Here is a 21,614-nt window from a genome sequence, read left to right on the forward strand (position 1 = left end):
TTTGCAAACATGCTTTCTGCTGAGTACATGTTAACTTTTCTGTCCGTGCTGCATTAAAGTTGAAAGTTCTATTGATTTGTATTTACCATGGAAAACCACTCCAGCCAAAACAAATAAACTATTGTGACATCTGAAAGAGTCATAACTCAAGCTTCTTGGAGGCGAGATTGTTGACCTGGGCTGTGCTCCTGTGACAGGCACAGTGTCACAGCAGGAGGTGCCCCAGAGGAGAGAATGACCCAGGAGAGGCTGGAGCTTGGCTCCAATGAGCTCAGCCTTCCCTGGTGTAACGAATGTCTATCATCATCTCTGGTTTCAGCTTCATGATATCGACTTGAAGGGGGTGTCAGGTTATATGGAAGTTTGCAGCAAAAGGCAAGTATTCTGAACATCAAAAATATTTTGGCAGTTTTGTGAATTAAAGAAAACCAGATATCCCAAGTTAAGGCATCTAGCACTTTTCTATGTATGGGAAGAGACACGAGTCTGGGTTCACTTTCCCATACGTATCTCAGCTATATGAGGCCAATATCCTGTGTTTGCACATCCTCAGCTCCCTTGTGGCTCACCATAGGGAGTGGCTGCATCTGCATCTGATGACTGCCATATCCTGCAGGGGTTCTTCTTCCTGAGTGCCCTTGGGGCTCATATTGGAGCGCTGTAGTCACTGATGACTGTGACATCCTTGTTTACTGATATGGCAGGAAATACTCTGTTTCTTGGAGAAGGCAATGGCACCCCACTCCAGTACTCTTGCCTGGAAAATCCCATGGATGGAGGAGCCTGGTAGGCTGCAGTCCATGGGGTCACGAAGAGTCGGAAATGACTGAGCAACTTCACTTTCACTTTTCACTTTTATGCATTGGAGAAGGAAATGGCAACAACTCCAGTGTCCTTGCCTGGAGAATCCCAGGGGTGGGGTTGCACAGAGTCGGACACGACTGAAGTGACTTAGCAGCAGCAGCAACTCCGTTTCTCAGGGGCAACCTTGAGTAGCCAGGGGGCAAAGGAGGAAACTGAGACTCAGAGAGTCAAGCTGCAAACATCTGAGCTGCAGCCCAGGACCTCAACCCCAGGCACAGCGCCTCCCACGCCCACAACTCTTTCTCCTCCATGGGTGCATACCCACACACTCCTCTCTTAGGTTTGTTCTCCTCACTGATGGTGGTTCTGAGGGCGGGTGATGGGCTAAAGGAGCCTCGGAACAGTCCGTATCATCTCAGGAGACTAGCCTGTCACTATCTCCCCACAGGGACAAGCTTCTGTGCCAAGGGCCCGGCTGATCTGCTGTTTATTCCCAGCTCCTCTAAGATTCAAGCAAAGATTTCAACTTCAGGTGAGTGTGGAACTGCAGGTGGGGCAGGAGTCCTGGCCCCCACTTAGCTTGGTGAGTTGGCCACGGGTCATGTCCTCACAAGAACACGTGTTCCCTCATGCTCCAGGAGCTGCACATGTGGGCAACAAGTTGTGTGATCCCAGCTTATGCTACCTCCATGACCTTGACCATGCTCTTCTTTCTGACTATATCCCTCTCTGGTGTGCTCCAGATCCATCTCCCCATCTCAACTCAGAGGCCACTTCCTCCAGGAAGCCTTCCAGAAACTCCCTTGCTGCTTGCTTTATGCACACTCTCCTGTCTAGGCCTCCTCTGACTGCCATTGCTTATGGAGCTGTAGTCAGGGCGCCACATTTCCATCACAGGTAGAAGCTGGTGAACTCTTTCCAGGCTGGGTCTAGGCTGTCAGTCCCCCATGTCCTGATTACCAAGTATTTGTTGAAGGAGTGAGTCACCAGGGGAATGGACAAGCATCTCTCCAGGCTCAGAGAGCTCTGTGGCTTGGGGGCCCTAGGCATGCTGACACACTCAGTTCAGTTCAGTTGCTTAGACATGTCTGACTCTTTGCGACCCCATGGACCGCAGCACGCCAGGCCTCCCTGTCCATCACCAACTCCCAGAGTCCACCCAAACCCATGTCTGTTGAATCAGTGATGCCATCCAACCAACTCATCCTCTGTCGTCCCCTTCTCCTCCTGCTGTCAATCTTTCCCAGCATCAGGGTCTTTTTCAATGAGTCAGCTCTTCGCATCAGGTGGCCAAAGTATTGGAGTTTCAACTTCAACATCAGTCCTTCCAATGAACACCCCAGGACTGCTCTCCTTTAGGATGGACTGATTGGATCTTCGCAGTCCAAGGGACTGCTTAAGACACACTGTTTAGTGTGAATTCTGCCTGTCAGTCCCCACTGGCCCTGAGCACCCCCAGGAAGCAATTACATCTCACTGATTCTCCATTCCTAGCAGGTAGCTCAAGTCCCCACACATGGTAGATTTTTGGTCTGTGTTTAGTGAATGAATGAATGAATTTTATATAAGAGTATTCAGTTCAGTTGCTCAGTCATGTCCAACTCTTCACGACCCTATGGACTACAACACACCAGGCTGCCCTGTCCATCACCAGCTCCCAGAGCTTGCTCAAACTCATGTTCATCGAGTCCATGTTGCCATCAAACCATTTCATCCTCTGGCATCCACTTCTCCTGCCTTCAATCTTTCCCAGCATCATGGTCTTTTCTTCGCATCAAGTGGCCAAAGTATTGGAGTTTCAGCTTCAGCATCAGTCCTTCCAATGAATATTCAGGACTGATTTCCTTTAGGATGGATGCACTGGTTGGATCTCCTTTCTGTCTAAGGGACTCTCAAGAGTCTTCTCCAACACCACAGTTCAAAAGCATCAATTCTTCAGCATTCAGCTTTCTTTAGAGTCCAACTCTCACATCCATACTGGAGAAACCATAGCTTTGACTAGACAGAAATTTGTCAGCAAAGTAATGTCTCCGCTTTTTAATATGCTATCTAGGTTTGTCATAGCTTTTCTTCCAAGGAGTAAGTGCTTTTTAATTTCATGGCTATAGTCACCATCTGCAGTGATCTTGGAGCCCTAGATAATAAAGTTTGTCACTGTTTCCATTGTTTCCACATCTATTTGCCATGAAGTGATGGGACCAGATGCCATGATCTTAGTTTTTTGAATGTTGAGTTTTAAGCCAACTTTTTCACTCTCCTCTTTCACTTTCATCAAGAGACTCTTCAGTTCTTCTTTGCTTTCTGCCATAAGGGTGGTGTCATCTGCATATCTGAGGTTATTGATACTTCTCCCGGCAATCTTGATTCCAGCTGTGCTTCATCCAGCCCGGCATTTCATATGGTATATTCTGAATATAAATTAAGTAAGCAGGGTGACAATACACAGCCTTGTATGTACTCCTTTCCCAATTTGGAACCAGTCTATTGATCCATGTCCTGTTCTAACTGTTGCTTCTTGACTTGCATACAGATTTCTCAGGAGGCAGAAAAGAGAATAACATAATAAAATTTTCAATCTGGCTACGATATTCAACAAAGCAGATTATCAGACAAATGGGCATATAGAGACCGGTGTCATCTCTGCCCATAAAAATCTGATAGGGAGCAAACATTGACAGAAAAGACTTTCCTAGAGGCTGAGTTTTAGTTGTTTCTTCTTTTTAAAGACAAGAGAACTCCACTTTAGAAAAGTTAAGGATTGGCCAAGGACACCTGGGAAACCAGAGGCACAGTGGGGAGGTGTGATCATGATCAATTCTGTCAATAATTAATCCAATTCCAGAGGGGCCAGGCAGGACTGTGAGAGGGGAGCCAGGATGGTCAGGGGTTGGGGAGGGGTCTCAAAGGAGCAGGGAAGTCCTTGTGCTGAGACCCTAGAATGGAGTTTTCCAAAGGATGCCCGTGGACCACTAGTTCTTTGAACAGATCGTGTTTGAATGTCCACTCCATGCAGAGCACTAGGAACGAAACCGTGAAGGACACAGGCAGGCCTCTGCCCTCAGACAGCGTACCCTCTAGTGAGGAAGCCATATGGCATATGGTGTCAGATGGGCCAAAGAAAACTGAAGCAGGATAGAGAGTGGTGGGGACAGAGGCAGTGAGGATAGACGTGGGACCTCTCTGAGAAGGTGACCTGTGAGCAGAGAATGAGTGGAGTGAGGGAGTGTGTCATGCAATGGGCTGGGGAAAGGCAGCTCTAGCAGCTAACAGCAAGTGCAAGGTCCTGAGGCAGGAAGCCACTTACATTCTAGAACAGCAGGAAAGCCAGGGTGGTTTGAGTAAAGGGAGGGAGGGGAAGGATGGTCAGAGGAGAGGGCAGAAGGTTGGCAAGAGCAGATCACGTGGGGCCTCGAGGTTGTGGTGAGGAGTGTGGATTTTTTTCTCAGAGATCTGGGGGCCATCAGGAGTCTCCAGCAAGAAATAAACAAATCTGATTTGTGATAGAGGCTGACACACCAGAAGGTATCACCAGAGGGTGACAAAGGCTGGTTCCATGGACCGAAGGGTCAGCTAAGGCCCTAACTGACATAGATTCTGGTTCCCCCTGAGACCTGCTGAGTCAGAATCCCTGGGCAGGACGTGGCGTCAGGTCCACCAGCGGAATAAAGCCTGCTGCCGCCTGGGGGCCTGCCCTGAGCTGGGTCCTGGGCAGGGACCCCGGTGCATGATCACTGTGATTTCCTATAGCCGTGGGATGAGGGATTCTGACGTCACCCTACAGAAAGGACCAAGCAGCCCAGAGAGGTCGGGTGACCTGAGGAAGGGGGCGGGGCCCCGTGCAGCAGCAGAGCCTGGAGCTGAGCCCAGGTCCCCAGGACCCCCCTGCACAGGAGGCTCTTCCCACACCTGCACCCCCTCAGCAGCTCCCTGCAAGTGCAAGACCAGGGATGAGAAACGGGGCTCAGATGGGCTAAGTCAATCACCCAAGGTCAGGCTCTGGGATAAGAGGATCTGATGAAGGGTCAGCTGGAGGAGAGGCTCTGAAGGTATCTGATGAGACTGATGCTCTGTGTGTGAGCCTAGTAGGCAGTGGGGTGGGGAGGGGGCTTGTGCACCGTCTGGAGAGGCAGAAGGCCCCTTCCAGGCCAGGGGAGGCAGCTGGAGGAGACCCAGCTGACTTGAGACCTATGATGCCTCTGGATTCCAGGGACTGGTGTGGAGGAAGTCCGATCCCACCCTGGGGTGGCGAAAGAGAGCTTCCATGCACAGGGAGGTCAGGGCACTCCAGCAGGTACACAAGGTCCCTGGCCTTCTTTTTAGACCAGCTGTCTGCTCCATGATCCTCTCATCTGGTCAGGAATAGGCCCCTGCTAGACTCTGGTCTCAGTCCTTACTCTACCACCTACCAGCTGCTGGGCCTCGGGCAGCTCCCTCACCTTTCTGAGACTCCCCTTTTTTCTCTACTAAATGATGGTGTGAAAATAGTGCTCACCGCCAATGACTGGTAAAAATGAAAAGAGGTGGGGTTCATGCAGCATTTGCACAGTGCCTGGCACAGGGCAGACGTTCCAGGAATATCACTGATGACCATTACTGCTGTGTCCTTTCCTGCTTCTGCTTCCAGATCAAGGACCCCTGAGCATGAAGGGCCCTCAGTGGCCACTGATCACTGTGCTCTTGGCTGTGGTTCACTGTCTGGCCCTGGTTAACCAAGAAAATTCTGATCATATCAATCTCAACCCCCAGGACACCCTGGGAAGCCACAAAATCTCCAAGAGCAGCATAGGCTTTGCCTTCAGCCTCTACAGATGGTTGACCGTGGACGCCTCTGGATAGAACATTCCCTTCTCCCCAGTAATCATCTCTTTGGTCTTGGGCATGTTCTTTCTTGGGGTCCAGCACTCAGCAGTGCCTACCTCCTGGAGCGCCTGGTTCAACCTCATCGTGGTGGCGAGCCCAGGATGCAGGAGGGCTTCCAGGATCTATCACTCAGTCTCCCTGAGCAGGAGCCCCAGCTCCTTCTGATCATGGGCAGTAGAAGATCAGTGGCCGGAGCCCGGGGGCCAGCCAGGAACCGCCGAGACCCTGAATGGACATGAATTTGAGTAAACTCCGGGAGACAGTGGAGGACAGAGGAGCCTGGCATGCTGCAAGCCATGGGGTCACGAGTGTGTAGAAAAACGGGCTCAGGGGAAGCTTGAGGCCTGGGTGGAAGAGCTCAGGGTGACACTACCGCAGTCTTGAGAATCACATGCTCCTTGGAGGAAGGGTATATCCAGTGTGGAATCTCCATCTGGGAATCACGGCTTCAGTCACTCCCCAGGCCCACTCTGCTCAGCATCTGGGTAGCCTCTCCTGCTGACTTAAACAGAGGAGGCACTCAGTCAGCGTCTGCCCTCTGAAGCCTGGATGCTTCTGCTTGAATACCTCCAGTGATGGAGAACTCATTGTCTCTCCTGTTTTAATGCTACTTGTTGAAACTAAAAGTGTTAGTCATTTCATATGCCTGACTCTTTGTGACACCATGGACTATAGCCCACCAAGCTCCTCTGTTGATGGAATTCTCCAGGCAACATTACTGGAGTGAGTTGCCAATCCCTTCTCCAGGGGATCTTCCCTACCCAGGGATTGAATCCAGGCCTCCTGCGTTGCAGGCAGACTCTTTACCGTCTGAGCTACTTGTTGAGTTTCTTTCAAAGAAGCGTTTTCTAGCTTCACTGCCCATGACAAATTCCTGGGGACTTTGCTTAACATGCAGGTGCCCTGCACTCACCCCAGGAGATCCTGATTTAGGGCAAAAGTAAGTCAGGGACTCTGCATTTCAGAACCCCTCCTTTCTTCCCCCAGCAAGTGATTCTTCTGCAAGAGGACTGTGAGGACTGCAAGAGGACCATGGAGGAACCCTGGAGGCAAGTACTAAATTAAGGAACATGAGTTCCTTCCCTCTGGCAGGTCCCCAAAGCATGGGTTAATGTAAGAAGAATGCCATCACAAGGAAGTCTTTTTTTTTTTCCAAAAGAACCAGTGAAGTTATATGCCTCCCTCTTAATTACGCTCCTAATTTAGCAAATGAATTCAGTCTTCCTCATATTTGTACAGTACTCTCTGGGTCTCCAGGGGTATTCACATCCATTATCTCCTTTGACCTGCTCACCTGGATGAAGCTGATGGGGCTAAGACTGATGGCCCCATTTTATAGATGAAGAGACTGATATTTTAAAAGAAAAATAGTTGTTATTCTGAGGTATCATGGCATTATTCATATACACATCTATGGATTGTCATCATGTGTTATATGTAAGTGTTTTATACACATGCACATATGAAATCTAAATATGAAATCCTTATCATAATGCCAGGCATTGTGCATAATTAGTTTTTGTTGAAATCTCTTTGCATCTCAGCAAGGTAGATAGTATCATGTCCACTTGAGAGACTGGAAAACTGAGGCACAAATGTTAGGTATTTGCCCCAGATCTCAAAGCCAGGCAGACCCTCACCTTCAGATTCACACCTACCTCAGAGCAGTTGGTACCACAGGATACATTTTTTTTCTCTAAAATTAACCAATTTCTGGAGAGGTTAAAGAGACTAGGAAGAGCAATCCTATTTATATAGCGTTATACTCTTATGCTAAGGTAACAGTATTCACCTCCATTTTACAAGCAAGGAAACAGAAGCTCAGTGTGGTGAGGGGCCTCGCCCCCCAGGATCACACGGGTAATAAGGGACAGCCCAGATACTTTGGCCACCTGAAGTGAAGAGATAATTCATTGGAAAAAACTCTGATTCTGGAAAAGATTGAAGGCAAAAGGAGAAGGGCATGGCCGAAGATGAGATGGCTAGATAGCCTCACAGACTCAATGGACATGAATTTGAGTAAACTCCGGGAGACAGCGGAGGACAGAGGAGCCTGGCATGCTGCAAGCCATGGGGTCATAGATTTGGACACAACTTAGTGACTGAACAACAACAACAAATCACCTGTTATCTTCCGCTTAGGACTGTGCCATGCTGCAGCCCTGGTGCTGGTCACCCCAGCTCCTGAATCTTTCCTGAGGTCATACAAATGGGCCCAAGGCTCCAGCATCTTTAAAGCACATAAGCCAACTCCAGCCTAGCTCTTGCTAAGCTGGAGACTAAACTCTAGAAAGGTCGTCTGCCCCCCTCCACCTCTACCTCTTTCCCCCTCCAGCCAGGGCAGGGCTCCTCTCACTAGGCTGGCCCTGCTTTCGCCCTGCCTCCTGTGGCTTTAGATCACTGCATCCCATGGACCACTCATCCTTCCCTTACCCCTAAGGCCCCTCTCGTCCCCTGAGTACCTCTCCCGTGGTCCTGGAGTGACAGCTTTTCTCCAATGCGCCCCCTCCTTGGTGCTCCGCCCTTTCAGGATTTCTCCTCTTCACATCCTATGGTACCCAGCTTAGGGGGCCTCCACACATCACTACTCACCTGCTTGTCCTGGGGACATGAATCCTCATGCTTCCCTCCAGCCTGATTCTTTCCTGAACTCCCCTGAGCTGATCCCTTGGTTGCCTCCAGGGAATCACACACCTGGGGTTCAAACCCAGAGGGGTCCCCTCCCCCACAACCTGCTCCTCCTGCTGGAGGTCCTTCCTCGGGAGTTGCTTTGTCATCACCCAGGAGCCAAACTGACAGTGGGTTGTTTTTCCTTCTTCTACTCACATCCACCCACAGTCATATAATGCTCTCTTCACAGGCTTCCAATCTTCCCATTCTCCCTCTCAAGCCTGGACCCATTTTGGCCCCAATTCCTGCCATAATTTGTTGAATACTAAGAAGTGGAGTATTTCCTGCCATATCAGTAAACAAGGATGTCACAGTTCAGTTCAGTTCAGTCGCTCAGTTGTGTCCGACTCTTTGCCACCCCATGAACTGCAGCACGCCAGGCCTCCCTGTCCATCACCAACTCCTGGAGTTCATCCAAACCCATATCCATTGAGTCGATGATGCCATCCAGCCATCTCATCCTCTGTCATCCCCTTCTCCTCCTCCCCTCAATCTTTCCCAGTATCAGGGTCTTTTCAAATGAGTCAACTCTTCTCATGAGGTGGCCAAAGTATTGGAGTTTCAGCTTCAGCATCAGTCCTTCCAATGAACACCCAAGACTAATCTCCTTCAGGATGGACTGGTTGGATCTCCTTGCAGTCCAAGGGACTCTCAAGAGTCTTCTCCAACACCACAGTTCAAAAGCATCAATTCTTTGGTGCTCAATTTTCTTTACAGTCCAACTCTCACATCCATACATGACCACTGGAAAAACCAGAGCCTTGGCTAGACGGACATTTGCTGACAAAGTAATGTCTCTGCTTTTCAATATGCTGTCTAGGTTGGTCATAACTTTCCTTCCAAGGAGTAAGCATCTTTTAATTTCATGACTGCAATCACCATCTGCAGTGATTTTGGAGCCCAGAAAATAAAGTCAGCCACTGTTTCCACTGTTTCCCCATCTATTTGCCATGAAGTGATGGGACCAGATGCCATGATCTTAGTTTTCTGAATGTTGAGCTTTAAGCCAACTTTCTCACTCTCCCCTTTCACTTTCATCAAGAGGCTCTTTAGTTCTTCTTCACTTTCTGCCATAAGGGTGGTGTCATCTGCATATCTGAGATTACTGATATTTCTCCTGGCAATCTTGATTCCAGCTTGTGCTTCCTCCAGCCCAGCGTTTCTCATGGTGTACTCTACATATAAGTTAAATAAGCACAGTGACAATATACAACCTTGACATACTCCTTTTCCTATTTGGAACCAGTCTGTTGTTCCATGTCCAGTCATCAGCAATTCTGGCCCCCCAAAAGTGAATTCCTGAGCCCTAAGGGAACTCAGAAAGAAGAATACCTGCTCCCTCTGGCAGTATTCAGGCTGCAGTCACTCCCTATGGTGAGCATTGATGAACTCTGGATGTGAAAAACACAGGATACTGGCCCCAGATAGCTGAGACGCATGAGAAAGGAGTGATTGCAGTGAGCCCAGACTCCCCCATCTTCCCCTATATAGAAAAGCTCTAGATTCCTTAACTTGGGATATCTGGTTTTCTTTAATTCACAAAAAAACTTTTGATGTTCAGGTGACATGCCCTTTGTTTCAGACTTCTATATAACTTGACTCCTCTCCCTACCTTCTGGGAACGGATTTCTCAGAGTTACTAGAGATGCTGTCTCTCAGGTTTGAAATCCTAAAAATTTCCACCAAATAAAACATAACTCTCAACTTTTAGGTTGTGACTATTTTTTATTTTGCCAATACCCAGCCTGTATCCCTGACCTGGATCCTGAATCACTTCTCTACATAGCAGCCAGAGTCATTTCTCTACCATGCACATCCGCTCACATCAATGCTCTGTTTAAATTCCTTTAAAGCTGCCTAGGACTCTATGGAATCCTAGAGTATCCTTACTGAATGCCAGGCCACTTGAGGTCCAGTGGCTCCATCATGGCCCCACCCTCTGTGTAAGCACTTCAATTCCTACTCCAGATCTGCCCACATTTTTCCAGTTTCTTGAAAATGTCACCCTCACTCTTACTCCTGCTCAGAACATTCTCCTCTCTCTTAACTCCATGACATTCTTATTCTCCCTCTGATGACATCACAGAAATCACCTCCTCCAGGAAGCCTTTCCTGACCTCCTGAACTAAGTTTGGCCTTCTGCTCTCAGTTTCCAGGGCCTTGCTTCCTCATACATCCTGCCTATCAGATCTGAAGTTCCTAGAGGACCATCACTGTGGAAACATTTATGGGACAGAATGGCTCTGCGGCTCAGAGTATTCTGATGGAGGAGGTTGGGATAACATTCTGCCAGCCATAATTAGTAGCTGTGTGAACTTGAGGGAAATTACAGAGGCTCTCTGTTCCTCGGTTTCCGTATCTGAAAAGTAGGGTGAGTAATAGGATGTATCTCCTATGATCATCACGAGGACTAAAAATGGGTTATTCCAGGTAGAGTTCTTAGCAGGCTACCTGAGAGAATTCGACCCTTCAGTTATGGATGACACTATCATTACCACTTGGAGCTGTCCTCCCTGGAGACCACACAGCCATCCATACATCAGTAGGATGCAGGGCTGGGTGCTGCTCTTATCAGAGGTGTATATTTGCTGCTCTTTCCCTCCTAGGACACCTCTTCTGCCTGCTGATGGGGATTGACTGTTCGGGGAGGAGGTGGAACTGGTCAGGAGGTGGAGGTGCTCAGCTGGGATCCTGGAAAGAGTTAGTCTCCCAGGTTTGCTGCTGGGAGGCAGAGGGGAGGTTCTGGGGGAGGAAGACCCAGCTCAGCTGCAGGATCAAGGAGTCCAGGGGCTGTGCCAGAAAAGGGCACAGTGTGGGCCCTGGGGAGGGAGGGGTGAACCTGGACCTGGAATCAGAGCCCCTGAAAGTGGGCATCAGGTAGCAGGACCCATTTCAGCCCTGGACCTGTGGTCCAGCAGGCTTGGTCACAGGTGCGAAGCCTGCTCCTGGGCCAGCTGGTGAGGCTGGGGCAGAGGAAGGGGCTCGGAGTCTGGGGTGGGCTGAATAGATGTGGTAAGTCGGGGTCGGGGGGTTGGCCTCAGGGCTCAGGCAGCAGCAGGGTGGAGACACACAGGAAAGAGGCCAGTCCAAGGAAGGTGCTTTATTGCTGTCAGAGGTTTCAGAGCCTCCTTGTGACCCGGGCACAGACTCCCTGTGCATGTAGAGCCCTGAGCAGAGTCACTGTCACCTCCCCAGAGGTGAGCAGGTGGGGACAGGCAGGGTGGATCTTCAGTGCACAGGGGCCAGTCTGCACCCAGGGACCTGGGCACCCTGCTCCTTAGGAAGGGGACCCACAACTCAGAGGGGAACTCTAGGCTTGACTGGGGTTGGTGACTTTCCCCAAAAAGATGATGCTCTGGGTGTCTTTGAGAACTATGGCAATCAGGAAGGGCCTGTTGAAACGCACAGTGATTCTCAGGAACGTTCTTTCCATGCTGATTCCCGTGGCAGCAGCTCCTTCTGTGCCCTCCTCGTCCACGTCCAGCGCAGCGCTGTGGACCACCTGTGGGGACACCAGAGCAGTACCCACCAGAGACGGAGTGGGTGGAGGTGAGCACTCACCTAGCACCTCTAAGGGGACTGACATTCACCCACCTGCGGCTGGCCTGTCGCTCTGCTGTCTGTCTGTTCTATTTATTTGTCCTCCCAACAAACTGCCCACTGTTCGCATAGTTGTGATATGCAGACATGCAAACTGAAGGCAAGGTCTGTGAGTGATGTTCCCAATAATCAGAGGCAAAGAACAGGACTCACTCTCCTAACCCAGAGACTGTGCTGCCTCCGAAGACCCCCTAGTGCAGGGGGAGGGGCCAGGTCAAGGCATTTTTCTTGCAGGCAACTGTCCACAGTCCCTCCAAGTCGAAGCAACTGATGGGCGAGCACTGCTTTCTGCTCCTCTCCGCCCCAGCTGACGTGTCCCCGAGCCCTCAGCCACCTTGCCGAGGATTGGCTTCCCATCCCTGGACCACGAAGCCCCAGAGCCCCTGTGTCTCCTTCACCAGGTCCTCTGACAGGTGGGGTGCAGGGGAGACTGTGGGGGTGCTCTCCCCTCCCCCCACCCCACCATTCACTCTGACTTCTCTGCCTCTAGGACCACAGGACCAGGACACTGGGTGTTCCACTCACGGGCTCTTAGTGTATTTTCACCATGATTCTTCATAGACTTTGTTAGCACCTATAACCTCTTACCTGATCTGCTAGGCACCAAACAGGAACCAAGAACTATATGCTCACTTTAAAGATGAAAAGTTGGGGGATGCAGAAATGTTATCATTCCCCTCGATAGGCAGTGAAAGATGGAGCCTGACATGGGCTCCACTGCTGTTTCCACTCTGGGACCTTCCCAATGACGGGCTTCTGTGTCATTTTTTAATTCAGGGAAGGTGGGACCTGATGTCACCATGATTGCATCCCAGCTCTCCTGGGCTTGGGGAGTCCCAGGGAAGGAGACTGAGTCACAGGGAAAGCATTTATTTTACAAATTCCAGATGACCTGCCATCTGCCTGGGCTCCATGTTTCGCGCTCTGATAGGAGGATGAATTGTCCACACTTTACAGACTCACCTGGGAGACTACCAGGTCACTAGTCCCTGTGATTCCCGACAAGTCAGCATCGCTGAATATTTTCTTAATACCCATCTGGGAGAGGATGTTATTCAGCACATAGTCGCTTTTGATGGAAAATTTTGGCAGGTAGAGTTCATGTATTCGTCTAGGAAAATAGGAAAATACATTTGAACACCTGCTTGAAAAGATGTCCGCCTTTTTCCACCTCACAGCATGGTCTTCCAAGGATTCCTCTTAACCATCCCCCCTTCTCCCTGGAATAAGGACTCTTTTTCTCAATTTCTAGACCTCTCAGGCGAAATCTCCTTATTTTGTTAATTTTCCATTCCAACCTGCAGGAGTCTTACATGCTAGCAGGCACCAGAGCAGGGGGAGGTTAAGGAGTCTCCAAGGCCCCACGTGGCCTGAGTCCACCGGCGGGGGACCCTGCCCTCGGCCAGCATCCCCTCTCGCCCCTCTGCCCTCCTGCTCTGGCCTCACTCATCCTCAGCCACACCAGGCTTGCTCCTGCCTCAGGCTTTGCCCTGATTATTCCCTTGGCCAGAAATGCTTTTCCCAACACACCCAGAAGGCTCAGTCTCTGACACCTAAGGGCCACCCTATTTCCGATCACAAACTACCTCCGGATACAGTTTTCTTCATCATTTTACTGCACTTGACTCTCCCCACCTCCCCATTTCTCCCCTCTCAACGTACTGAGGAATTTACATTTCTTTCTAGTCTGTCTCCCACAATTATAGAGTGTCATGAGGACAGAAAATTTAGCATTTTATTTGCTGACTACCCACAGGGTCTAAGTTAGTCCCTGAGGCATAGTATGTCCTCAATTAATCTATACAACCAGTGCTGACTGGATGAATGAATAAATGAGTGACTATAATGGAAAGACAGTGCAAATATGGTCCTCAGGACCAATCACACCTGGGCCCACACCTGATTCTAATACCACTCCTTCTACCTTCAAGAGGAGGAGTCATGGCGAGAAGAACATGAGTGCTGGGGGTCATGTCGAGTCCTCATGACTCAGCCCTTCTTAGTGTGAGATGAACCTTCGGCTCCCGCCCTCTCAGAGGTCATCATCTTACAGAAGGATTCAAGCTCAGAGCCAGGCAGGCAGCAAAGGGCAAGGTCATCCCTTGGGCCATTCTCCCACAATTTCCCACACCCCTGCACCCCATTCCTGAGGTCTTGTTGCTGAGGGGTCAGGAGTCCAGGAAGAGGGGGAAGGACCGAGAAGGCAGGTGAACCCACAGCTCCGGGTCCAGGGGAGTCACCTGGGCTGCAGGGATTTTCGCCACCTCGTCAGCGTCTCCGGGTTCAGCTTGGCTTCCAGGTCCTGCATTTTGCCCTCGTCGGGGAGGATGAGGAGGGCGCTGTCATTGCTGGTGTATGTGAGCTCCACCAGCGTGCAGCCCAGCTCCTCGTCCTGGAAGTAAGGGGTTTCCAGGCCAAGGGTCATCATGGGCACCTCCACCGTCTTGTTCTCGCTCACGTGGAACTTTGCCTGCTGAGTGTGTTTGGGGTCAAAGCGGGTCTTCCACTGGGCTGGAGGCGGGGGGACAGGTCAAGAGTCTGTGAGTGCAAGAGCTGAAATCACTCCCTCCTCGGTCCTGGTCCCTGAGCGGGGAAGACCCTCCCCACGCCAGCAGCCCCCATATCCTGGACCTCTATGAAGGGTCTGCTAGGTGTGCACATACACCTGGGCAGGTGGGTAAGTCCAAGGGGACGGGGGTGAACCCTGCAGGTCAGGATTGGGAAGCAGAATATGAAACAAAGCGGGTTAGTTGTGCTAAAGGCGAAGTCAACAGGAATGTGGAGGACAAGGGAGAGATGGGGATGAGACTGGGCCTGGGGGGATATGGGACCTCCTGGTCCTTCATGGGGACATGTTAGTGACCAGGGGTTGGTTGTTGGCTTTGTAGGAAGGACACACCTCCCCACAGCCTCGTGAGCCCGGCTGGAGCAGAAGCCACACGGGGACCTGGAGGGCAGGGCGGGGTCAGCAGAGGAGGGGGTGGGTGTCCCCCAAGGAAGATGGAGACCTTAGTGCCAGAGGGTCGGCTTCTTGGGGAAATTGGTGCCCTGGGGCTTCATGGAGGATTTATCCACCCTGCTGCCTGCTTTGCTTCCAGCCCTGCCTGTGTCCCCGTGGTTAGAGACAGGAGCAGAGGGAAAGCTGGGCTGGTGGGGGTGCCCCTCGGAGGACAGAGCCCTGGGACAGGTCAGGGTGGTAGGAAATGAGAGCACCGAGAAGGAAGGAACGATCACAGTAGATCTGGCCTGGATTATTAACAATTTTCCAGAGAACTGGGAATCTACGCCTTCATTTACAGAGAAAAACACAGATCCAGGAGGGCTCCCCAGGGCTCTGCCAGGAGTCCCCAGTTCAGGGCACACATGTCCCCTCCAGCTGGCGTCCCTTAGGCACCTGGCCACCCCCTCGCTCAGTGACCATGCTTTGTGTCTTTATTCCGTGTCCCTCTCGCACCGCGGGCTCCGCGTGTGAAATCTTTCTGCCTTCACGCTGCCCCTTACGAGTTTCCAGGATCAGGTTTGCAGTGCTGGGTTTCTACCAGTGGGGCTGGGCCCTGGACCAGCTAGAATCTGGAAGAGTCTGTCCCGGGTATTGTCCTTCCCTGAGGCTTCCCTCTGGGGTTGGCGTTGCCAATGCTACCCTCATAGCTATAATGGAGCACAACTGAAGTTCCTTGAGTTGGCCAGGCTGCTCAGAGGCTGTCACAGCATGAAGGCGGCCAACAGCGCCGCCTCCACCCGCTGAGACCAGGTCCCCTTAGAGGGAGCTCAGGTCAGACACAGCCCACAGAGTGCGGAGCAGTGGCCTTCCCCGCATGTGTTAAAAGAAGCTGGGGTTCCCAGCCACTCCAGAGTCACCTGAGAGGAAAGCCCCTTCCTACGGGCAGCCTGGCAAGTTTGAGAATAAAAAGACTCCCTATGGCTCAGACAAAGAGTTAGTGGCTCCCTTGCCCTTGTGTGATGCAATGACAGCTCTGATTTAGAGAACCCCCAGATAGACAAAGACCCGTTAAGAAGCAACAGCTAGAACCGGACATAGAACAGACTGGTTCCGAATTGGGAAAGGAGTACATTAAGGCTGTATATTGTTCACCCTGCTTATTTAACTTCTATGCAGAGTATGTCATGGGAAATGCCAAGCTGAATGAAGCACAGGCTGGAATCAAGATGGCTGGGAGAAATATCAGTAACCTCAGATATACAGATGACACCACCCTTATGGCAGAAAGCGAAGAAAACTAAAGAGCTACTTGATGAAAGTTAAGAGGAGGGTGAAAATTCTGGCTTAAAACTAAACTTTCAAAAAACTAAGATCATGGCATCCAGTCCCATCACTTCATGGCAAATAAATGGGGTAATAATGGAAACACTGACAGATTTTCTTTTCTTGGGCTCCAAAATCACTGCAGGTGGTGACTGCAGCCATGAAATTAAAAGGTGCTTGCTCCTTGGAAAAAAAGCTATGACCAATCTAGACAGCATATTAAAAAGCAGAGACATTACTTTGCTGACAAAGTTACATCTAGTCAAAGCTATGGTTTTTCCAGTAGTCATGTATGGATGTGAGAGTTGGTCTATAAAGAAGGCTGAGTACCGAAGAACTGATGCTTTTGAACTGAAATGTTGGAGAAGACTCCTAAGAGTCCCTTGGACTGCAAAGAGATCCAACCGGTCAATCCTAAAGGAAATCAGTCCTGAACATTCATTGGAAGGACTGATGCTGAAGCTGAAACTCCAATACTTTGGCCACCTGATGTGAAGAACTGATTCATTGAAAAATACCCTGATGCTGGGGAAGATTGCAGGCAGGAGGAGAAGGGGATGACAGATGATGAAATGCTTGGATGACATCACCGACTTGATGGACATGAGTTTGAGCAACCTCCGGGAGTTGGTGAGGATAGGCAAGCCTGGCGTGCTGCAGTCCATGGGGTCGCAAACAGTCGGAAATGACTGAGCAACTGAACAGACAGTCAGGACAGGGTCTCAGTGCCCAAGACCCCCTCACCGATGACAGCTCCCTCTATGATACCTAAAAACACAGTTGACTGACCTGAGAGCAAAAACTAAAGGTACATTTCCTTCTGTATCAAACAGGGCACCCACCTTTAAAGTAGATGTAATTCACCAAGACCAACTCTGTTCTTGGGGAAAGGAACTTGAACAGCTCCTCAATTTTCCCCTGGGTTTTATTCTTCACATACTCGTTTATTAGACTCTTGGCAGCTTCAGGATTCCTGAAGTTGGTCGAGAAGGCCCCAGAGGAGAACAGCACCCGGGCATCTTCTATGAACTGGTCCAGCAGCTCCAGGTCCTCCTGCACAAACATGGCATTGCCCACATTCAGCTGCAGCTGGTTGCTGGGTTTATTGAGTGTCTGCAGGAGGTGCTGGAAGCCCTGGTGGATCTCTTTCTCCTGGATCTCCGTGAGGTTGAACTTGAGACCTTCCAGGATCTCTGTCAGGGTGGAGCCACGGGCCCCCAGAGACAGGAAGGCCAAGGCTATGGAGACACTCAGTGGGGAGAAGATGACATTCTTACTGGGGTTCTCCAAAGCCAACTTCTTGTAGAGGCTGAAGGCAAAGTCGGTGTTGCTGGAGGCTAATGTGTGGTCATCCACCCTTCTGTGTTGGTCCTTCACCATCACATTCTCCGGGAGGCAGTGGACACTGCAGATCCCAGCCAACAGGAGCCCCAGAGCCAGAAAGGGAGACATTCTCTCTGCCCTCATGTCTGAAAAGCAAAGCTCCTTAAGTCTCCGTGTATTAGATGACATCCCAGCCCCCACCCACTGTCCCCCGTGGTCTCTGCTCTTTGGCCCTGCTGCTCTGTGACCTCCCAGGGGTAGGCACCCTCCTGGGCTCCCAACACACATGAGGGGGCTCTGGGCTCCCCACACACATGAGGGGGCTCTGGGCTCCCCCTCGCCCTTTGACCAAGTGCTGTGATTGGTACCAATTTCCCCAGTGGAGAGACTGGGCACAGAGGGGAAGGGAATTTTCCAAGGTCTCACAGCAAGCCGTGGAGGACTGAGGGGGAGGAGCCTGGGGTGCCTGGCTCCAGGGTGGGGAAGCTGGTGATGGGTGTGAGGTGCTGGCCAGTGAGAACCCATCTCCGTCCCGGGAGCAGACACCGTCAGAGGGGCCTAGGAAGCCGGGCTCCTTTCCCACCGTGTCCCCTCTCTGTACCCCCAGGAAGGAGCCCTGCGCTCATCAGAGGACACTGCACCTCTCCCTGCCTCTGAGGACAAGGGTGTGACCTCAGGGAGGCGCTCCCGTCGAGGTGCCTGCTCACAGTGAGGGTTCAGGAGAGAGGCCGCGCAGGCAGCGGGTGCCGTGCCGGAGCCTGGCTGCCCTGAGCAGGGCTGGTGCAAAGAACGAGGAGGGCAGAGCATTCTGCTCAGCCCTGCCAGGTGGGCACGTGGGGGGTGTTTCCATCAAGAACCTGGAAAGGCCTCCTAGTGAGGAGAAAAAGGTGAGCTCAGAGTCTCAGGGACCTGGTCGAGGATTTCGTTTGGACCACTTGTGAGTGCTGTGTGGTGACGAGCAGTGACTGAACCTCTCTGATCCTCAGTTCCCACCTCCGTCCAACATGTGGAATAGCTCAGGTGACATACAGGATGAAGGTGCTGGACTCCTAAGAGGAGTTCCAGACGTGTCACCTCCTCCACTACCCACCCTCTCTAGGATTCTAGAAGCCAGACTGTGATTCCCTAGGGACAGAGGACAGAGCTACTGCCCAGAAGCCTCAGGAGAGACTGAGGTCAAAGCTGGTGACCTCAGCAAAGAGGGTTGTTTCCCTGCAGCCTCTGCCTCTCATCTCAGAGTTTAGAGGAAAGAGGGCTGCCGAGGTGGTGTGGGGAGGGGGGGAGAATGAGGAATGCGAAGGGAGGAGCCTGAGCTGAGTCTTGTCCAGAGGCCAGGGGAAAGGTCCCAAACAAGCGTGGGCACAGAGGTAAGCAACTGCCCCAACTTGGGGCTGATGCAACCATTTCATTTCTTGAGAAAAGAGTTAAACATTTTCCTCCAAAATTAGATCTGGAGTAGCTCCTGTATATTTGGCCATATTGGAGGGCTGGCTCTGTTCAGTTCCTGTCTGGCTCTGGACAGACTCAGTTCCTATCCACTTGGCTGGGCACCTTGAACAGTGGAGCCCAGAAAACCCCCCTGAAGACCCTGCAGCCTCTGCCCAGAGGAACCCGGTGCACTAATTCTGTCCCCTGGGCTCTCTGAGAGCAGCGCCCTGTGCCAGGCAAGGAGACGCACCTTAGGGCCCTCGGGGGACCTCTGACCTGATGGTGGATGCACAGATGGATGGAACACAGCTGAGTCAAATCAACAACTCCAAAGACTCAAAAGCAGAAATGCCCCCCAGAAACCCTGGTGGCATGTCCCTCCCTTTGCAGGATGAAAACTGAGACCCAGAGAGTCTTCTTTAGAAGACTCAGAACACTCCCAGTATCGGACACATCCCTCCACCTCCCTCCTGCCTCATTCCAGACCCCTGACCGAGGCCAGAACCACCCTGGGAAAGGGGTCTCTTGGCTCCCAGTGTGGGAGCATCACGGATTACCTGTCTCAGAGAGTGGGATGTGGGCAGTAGCTCCAGAGCCGCTGCCTGCCCAGATGCTGGAGTTTCCCGGGTGCTGTTGCCTATTTATCCTGCAAAGACCTCCTCCCAGGCTTGTGAAACATAGGCGGGGACAACACAGGACTCTGTCCTCTGACTGGAAATGGGCAGATGACCATTCCCGGTAACAGGTTTCCTTAAATCTATTTGAATAACCTAATTCTAGAAAGCATTAACTTTTTGTCTGTTAAAACTGAAAATACATTTAAAAAATTTCCCTTGAGAGTATTTTCTCCTGTTTAAGAAAACTCATTGCTGAGTATGTGAAAATTCAGAAAACGTAAAAAAGGAGATTGAAAAATATCCCTGATTATTGTGATTTTTTAAAACAATGTTGGTTGTGTTAGTTTCCCCCATGTTTATGATATCCTCATTGAGGACCATGTAAAAATCCAAAGATTGTAGAGAGGGACGTTGGAAAACATCCCCTGGAATTGTGTCATTCTGGGGCAACCCCACTAGCATTGTGCTGTGTTTCTTTTATAAGCCACCTTTCTTTGTGTATATGTGTGTGCCTGTGTGTATGCGGTCGGAATCACCAAACACAATTTCAGATATGTTTTAACAGGTAATGCGCTTTGTCTACAGCAAGATTGACTTTCCCAGAGAGGAGGTGTGAGGGCCCTGAGAGGGTTTACAGCACAAAGGTCTGGGGCCTCTGCTCTCTGGTACCATCTGTCTTTGGGGTTCTGCTGCGTCTCAGCCTTTGTCCTTACCGCTTCATTACTGGTTCACCCCGATAGCTAGTTGATTTTCGTCTCTGGCTTTGAGGTCTCCTTAGATTTCTCTTTGAGCTAATCCCAGGTCTTTCTAGGGCTCATGGGAAAATCCTTCCCTTTTATCCCTCATAGGCACAACCCTCCATCCATGACAACCCTTGACAGACCTTTGTGACCTGTAGGAGTCCCACCAAGCAGTTTGGAAACCACTGGCTTTGGACTGAATGCCTCAATCAAAGAAGTGCTCCTCACCAGGTGTGACCTCAAGCTTCTGCTGCTGCTGCTAAGTCGCTTCAGTCGTGTCCGGCTCTGCATGACCCCATAGACCGCAGCCCACCAGGCTCCTCCGTCCTTGGGATTCGCCAGGCAAGAATACTGGAGTGGGTTGCTGTTTCCTTCTCCAATGCATGCATGCATGCTAAGTCACTTCAGTCGTGTCTGACTCTATGCGACCCTATGGACAGCAGCCCACCAGGCTCCTCTGTACACAGGATTCTCCAGGCAAGAATACTGGAGTGGGTTGCCATTTCCTTCTCTAGTGACCACAAGCAATTTACTGTAAATCCCTCATCCTTAATCTCCTCACCTCTGAAATGAAGATAACAAAATTTCCCTGACCAAGGTCTCTACAAACCCTAAGTGAAATAGCACTAAATGTAAACTCTAGTAGGACAGGATTTGATAGTGGGGATGGGGGTTTGGGGGGATGATTGTACAGTGCTGCCACCTCTAAGTACTTAGCAAATATTTCTTGACTGTAAAGCATTGATATGACTAAGAAGATTTTGGCCCCACCCTTCCTGAAATGAAAGTTTACATCCTTTCAGGCACCAAACATTTCCAGAATAGTTATGTATTTTTAAGCTACACAGAATCCCAATGAAACAGTGGATGAAATAAAACTGCATTTTATTTCCCTCCCATGTAGGTCCAGATGCAGGGGCCATCTGGGTGGGGTTGACATGTTGGCCCCTACTTTGTCAGGACCCAGATTCCTTCTATCTTGTTCTACCATTTCTGATGTTTATTTGCCCTTTCCCAGATGGATCATTGCTGAGTCCACATTGCAGTTAAGGGCCAGAGGGAAAGGGAAAAACACACCTTTTTCTTTGAATGAAATGTGCTAAATGTTGCCTATGTCATTTCCACTTCTGTTCCGTCAGCCAGAGTTTGGTCTTACAATCACACCTAGCTGCAAGGGTGGAGAAGGAAATGGCAACCCACTCCAGTGTTCTTGCCTGGAGAATCCCAGGGACAGGGGAGCCTGGTGGGCTGCCGTCTATGGGGTCTCACAGAGTCGGACACGACTGAAGCAACTTAGCAGCAGCAGCA

The 21,614-nt window shown here is 50.7% G+C and overlaps 1 protein-coding gene across 1 annotated transcript; it reads right to left on the bottom strand.

The window, feature by feature from the left end:
- Positions 1 to 11,419: 11,419 nt before the first annotated feature.
- LOC110140620 (serpin A3-3) lies at positions 11,420 to 19,614 on the bottom strand. Its single transcript, XM_020899144.2, has 5 exons — positions 19,507 to 19,614; positions 17,041 to 17,667; positions 14,175 to 14,445; positions 12,898 to 13,045; positions 11,420 to 11,836 (listed from the first exon to the last, which is right to left on the bottom strand). The coding sequence occupies exons 2-5, from the start codon at positions 17,663 to 17,665 to the stop codon at positions 11,645 to 11,647; spliced, it is 1,236 nt and encodes a 411-aa protein (XP_020754803.2). The 5' UTR covers positions 17,666 to 17,667; positions 19,507 to 19,614; the 3' UTR covers positions 11,420 to 11,644.
- Between the last annotated feature and the right edge of the window lie 2,000 nt (positions 19,615 to 21,614).

This window comes from Odocoileus virginianus, chromosome 16 (genome assembly GCF_023699985.2).
Source record: "Odocoileus virginianus isolate 20LAN1187 ecotype Illinois chromosome 16, Ovbor_1.2, whole genome shotgun sequence".
Taxonomy (NCBI): Eukaryota; Metazoa; Chordata; class Mammalia; order Artiodactyla; family Cervidae; genus Odocoileus; species Odocoileus virginianus.